Source organism: Atta cephalotes (genome assembly GCF_000143395.1).
Source record: "Atta cephalotes unplaced genomic scaffold scaffold00043, whole genome shotgun sequence".
Taxonomy (NCBI): domain Eukaryota; kingdom Metazoa; phylum Arthropoda; class Insecta; order Hymenoptera; family Formicidae; genus Atta; species Atta cephalotes.
The window spans coordinates 580,763-585,981 of NW_012130107.1; the positions used below are offsets into that span (position 1 = coordinate 580,763).

The 5,219-nt window shown below is 42.9% G+C and overlaps 1 protein-coding gene across 1 annotated transcript; it reads right to left on the minus strand.

The window, feature by feature from the left end:
• Positions 1-15: 15 nt before the first annotated feature.
• On the minus strand, positions 16-4,262 carry LOC105622267. Its single transcript, XM_012203686.1, has 7 exons — positions 4,163-4,262; positions 3,882-3,918; positions 2,973-3,763; positions 2,760-2,890; positions 2,446-2,686; positions 1,519-2,338; positions 16-1,270 (listed from the first exon to the last, which is right to left on the minus strand). The coding sequence occupies exons 1-7, from the start codon at positions 4,260-4,262 to the stop codon at positions 16-18; spliced, it is 3,375 nt and encodes a 1,124-aa protein (XP_012059076.1).
• Positions 4,263-5,219: the final 957 nt, after the last annotated feature.

Consider the following 5,219-nt stretch of genomic DNA (forward strand, 5'->3'; position numbering starts at 1 on the left):
CAACACATTATTTCCTCAATTGATCTCGTACGCATCGAGGTTTCCCTTGCGTCTTCTCGAGGAAAACCAGCCAATTGTGTGATTTATCTGGTCAACGGATCGCTTCACATTTGCTCGATACTCGTCCTCGTAAGCGTTGAGATACAAGTTCTTGAGGAATATTTGATTATCCAGCTCGGAAGGCGGCAGGAATCGTTTTGAACGGCTCTGCTGTTGTGCCTGCAGCTCATCGAAAGTGAACTGTTTTGATTTAGCATCGTCAATGGGCTTCGACTTCCCTGAATATTTTTGATCGTCCGTGTTGATTGGTTTCACTGACAAAAGCTTCCTCTTTTGACGTGAAGCGCCAGTTTCCTCCGACGTGTTTCGTATCCGCTTGCTGCGATGTTTGGGCTCTCCGTCTTTAGCTGGAATCTCGTTGTCAAGTACGGCAACATCGTTACTCGGGATTGTCGATGATTGATTACCGTATGACGCGGCCTTCGGCGCTGCTGACGTGCTAGATTCTACGGTTACGCTTTCTTCCGTCGAGTTCAATCTATCCTGTATGATATGTTTGAAAAATGCGTACATCTCACCAACCGTGAAAGTCGTGCCGTTCCTCACGGTAAACTTGTCAATATTCATTTTCTTGATTAATTCTTCGGTCGCGTTGCGCGCCTCCAACATCGACAGCTTTTCAGTTACGTAACTGTTGACGAACTCATAGAAACCCTTGTAATAATTCTTCCTGTGTTTTTTCTTATCCTTTCGCTTCTCAGCATGCGACAAGCCTTTTCTCTTCGCATCTTTTCGATTCTGTTTCTCGTTCCAGCGTATAGACTTGTTATAAAATCTCATGATTCGCTCGAATTCCCTCTTCAATTTAATGAACTCCCTCTGATTACGTATCTCAAAATCCGAGCGGGCTTTGCTACCGTTTCGTCGCGACTCTGCAAGGTCTACATGAAAGAAGTTCTTGCTCATTGCATTCAGTAGGTCGTGCATAGTATTGTTGCTAGAATTATTTGGTTGTTTGGCATCCATGCGCTGTAATTTTCTGTATACCATCTTGAGAAAATCAATCATTCTTTCTTCTCGCAAACGGGATTTATTACTATGACCTGCGTGTGCTTTCCAAGTTGATGGATCGGACGCATTGGTGTTGTTCTGTTGGCTAGCAATAGATGCAAGTTTCATGTCCGCTTTATGCTTGGAATGTTCACGGCTTCTGTTCATCTCCATATGTAGAAGTTTTTTGCCCACTTTGCGGAAGAAATCGATGAATTTTCTGAAACATTAATATTTAATTTTTATTTTTAATAATGTTTTTACATCGTTTTTATTAAAAACTGTTTTTCTAAAATAAAATAAACTGTATTTACTTATAAACTAAAATAAATATAAACACACACACACTACTCTCTCTCTCTCTCTCTCTCCCCCTCTCTTTCATCCTGATTTCAATTTATTGAATTGTTTGTTTTCAATTTATTGATTTATATTAATATTTATTAATATTTATTGTAATTATCTTACTTGTAATTTAGAGTAACGTTGTAATTCAAGGTAACATTGTCGTTGTTTACAGATCTACGTCGTCTGCTCCATCTAAGTCGAGGGTGCTGTCCAAGAATACACTTGGGCAATTCTTTAGGACTCCATGCACCGCCTATACAAGTCGCGCCAGTTGGCCCGTCATCGAGAACGTAACCCTTATCACAATCATACATAATCTGTTTGTTATTGACAATCTTCTTCACATACGGTCTATAATCGTAAACTCCCATGTTGCCGACCAGAAAAACTTTGCCATGTTCGATGAGACCGGGAAACGGGCAGAAGACCTGCTCACAGTATGGTAGATCACCGATCCAGTTACCATAACGACATTCCACGGATGTAGAGAGATTCAAAGGACCACCGCCAATCAACTTGAAACCATCTTTGCACTTAAATATCGCCTTCATACCGTGATCTGTCTTCGGTGCTATTACCATCCCATTCTTCGGGCTCTTCGGCATATTCTTACATCGAGCTGGCGAACAACTTGGCACTATTGACCAAGTACCGTTATTGCATAACACCGGAGTGCTATTGGCGGCGAATTCGTAATTCTGAATGCACGTAACCCGAAGTCTTTCGCCATGCTCCACCACCGTAACGTTGTTGATGTGATCTCTCTCATCGCTGGCTACGACAACGTAACCGTTTTCAATCTGTGGGACGACGCACGGTGCTAAACATTGCGGTATAGGATAACGCCATTTGCCATCTTTCTGACAGACAGAGGAAGTATTACCCTCCAATTTCATGTGATCCTTACAGCGGAAGATTATGCTGGCGCCCATACCTGTGCCTACGATTGCAACAATTCCACAAAAAAAAAAGAACGATTATAATATACATATTGATCATAAATTATGTTATTCGGATTTTAAATAACACAAATTTTAAATAACACACCGGCTTCAATATTTTCAATCCAACCGTTATATAACACGCCAGGTAAACCACAATTGATTTCTTGGCAAGTAGGCGTCTTTCCAGTCCACTTTCTGTCAGCACCGCAACGTCTAGTTCCTGCGCCTACTACAGTGTACCCGTACTTGCATTCATACGATACAATGGAATTATACGCGTAGGAGGTGTAGACAGCCTTGCCGTTGACTGGATTTTCTGGCTTCGGACATTGCACGGACGTGACCTGCACGAGATATTGAACATGTCTACGATTTGTTTCCGAGGAACAATTCAAAATTTTATTCGTATTTTCTTACTTGAACGCATTGCGGTAATTCCTTCGGGGTCCATGTGCCATCCGCCAGGCACAGTTTCTCCGTTTTTCCAACTAATTCGTAACCCTCCATGCAATGATACGATACGCGACAATCATACGTGTAACATTCCCCTTAAAAGTATATATAATAATTAAAATCTCTCCCGTACCGAAAAATTAAATATATAAATCGATCATAATTACGTGAACTTACCAGAGTGCCATCCATTTGGAATGTCCGGAGGTAAATCGCAGCTTTGAGGCTTACAAGTGATATCTGGCCCGTACCATCTAGCAGCTCCTTCCATCAGTAGACATTTCGCTTTTTTCGCTCCCGTTGCTACATATCCATGAATACAGAAATATTGCACACCACTGTCAAGATCAAAGGTCGTTTGCTCTAACGGAGCGTTGTGGCGCGCGTTTTGTATCTTCGGCGGCTGAGAGCAGAAGGAGTTGGAATCTTTCTTGCAGGACGGATTAGACCCGGTCCAATGACCATCGGCGCGACATATTCTCTCGGACAGGCCGACTATAAAGTAGTCGGTGTCGCAGGCGTAATGAGTTCTATTTCCAAAGAATCGTCCGGTAACTGTCATCACACCATGATCAATCTCGGTTAATATCGGGCATTCACGTTCAGGCTTGATGCACGACATTCCACAGGCTCCGTCGCATCTGCATTTCTTTTTCTTACTTTTGCAGTCCTCATCGGTAGAGCACTTTCGCAAACACTTCTGGCCCATTAGCTCCGCCTGCTCTTCATCTCTTGGACATACAGCAGAGGGTGAGTTTCGTGGGTTTTTGTAGATTCGGCCATCATCATCGACCTCGGGCTTCGTCTGATAGCTCCCGTCGTCATCATCATCATCATCATCATCATCATCCCATTCATCGTCATCATCGTCGTCGTCGTCGACGGCTGCTTGTTGCCGAAGCTTCGATTCCGAAGTGAGAAACTGTGCGCACAGCAGAAGCAATAAAACAATCGCGCTTGGTCTCATTCTGGCCTGAAGAAGATTTCTAAATTCCGCGAAGATTCACTGGAAATATATTAGCAATTGGACCATATGATGGATAGACCACACAACGGTACCAGTACACGACGGGACGTTTACATGACCGCTTGACAGCTCGAACTAACCCTCTTATTCGAAGACCTGCGGAGAGCCAATGCCGTGGATCTTCAGGTGCGCACGATCGTCCATCGAAGAGCACCGTTCCGGGAGTTCCGCTCAGAACACCGCGGAAGTCATCTCGAGCGACGACCGAGGACGACGTTGTTTCTCTCGCGAGCGCGACTATTAATCGAGTCCGCCTCTTCGGCGTCCGGGAGGATTAGGGACCCTCTCCGTCGGTCTCTCTCGCCGAAGTGCTCTTTCACTCCTACTGGCTCCACCTCGCTTCCTCTCGCTCTGTCCTGGATGCTTTTTTCTTTATTGTACGGACTGCGGTCCCCCGCTGACGGGAATTCGCGGATATTCGCGCATCTCGCCGTGCGCATCCAGCCTGTTCAATACATCTCCTGATTTCCCCAGCTTCCAGCAGATGGCGAGGAAACATGCTGATAAAAGGGAGGCTGCGCAGCTACCCCGGGAACTCGGCTGAACTCGGCTTTTCATGTTCATGGTGCAGGTATTCTTATCCGAGGACAAATTATAGCATACATCTGCAAACATCTGCATTTCTGAATCATATTTTAAATCCTGGTTAATTGCGATTTAATTGTAAATGATGAGAAAATGAATAAGGGTAGGCATAAAATGCGATGCATTATACTATTAATTGAAATGAGATGTTCGCCTTTACAAATCTTCTTTTCATTCAAATCTTGGTCGATAAAATTATAACCAAAGAAATCACGAATTATCTCTAAAGTGGAAAACTTTCACTGTATTCTCCAAAAGTGCGTCAGCCTATTATTACTGAAAAATAGCAAATATTCGCTGTCGATTACATACAGTTATAAGTGTATTGATTCACTTTTAGAAAATACCGTGTAATCAGCGGCTACTAAATTTTTACCATCACGCGTTATTCGTTATTTCAGTACAGCTTACTAAAAAAGCAAAAAAAATTCGAAGCATATCCGCAGAGTATATGAAATTATTATTCACGCGAGAGGCGACATTCAGGAGAGGAGCAAGTAAAAACGCGACGCCGCGAAAATGTGATTTCAGCGTCATAAAAATTATACCAGGCGAAGGTGTTAAAACGAGCTACAATGCTTCAAGGCAGAGAACTGTACATGCATATCTACCTGTGAATGCGTTCTAAACTTCCGAGTACAAAACATATGTAATGGATATGAATTGTCTCTCTAAACGCATTCACTTTAGCCTGTCTCTTTTTTTTTACATGATATGCAACAAGTATATTTTGTTTGCTCAAACGATGTCTGAAATCACATTCATCCCTGATTTCTTATGAGGTTATGAAAATAACGTATATTATTAAAAAT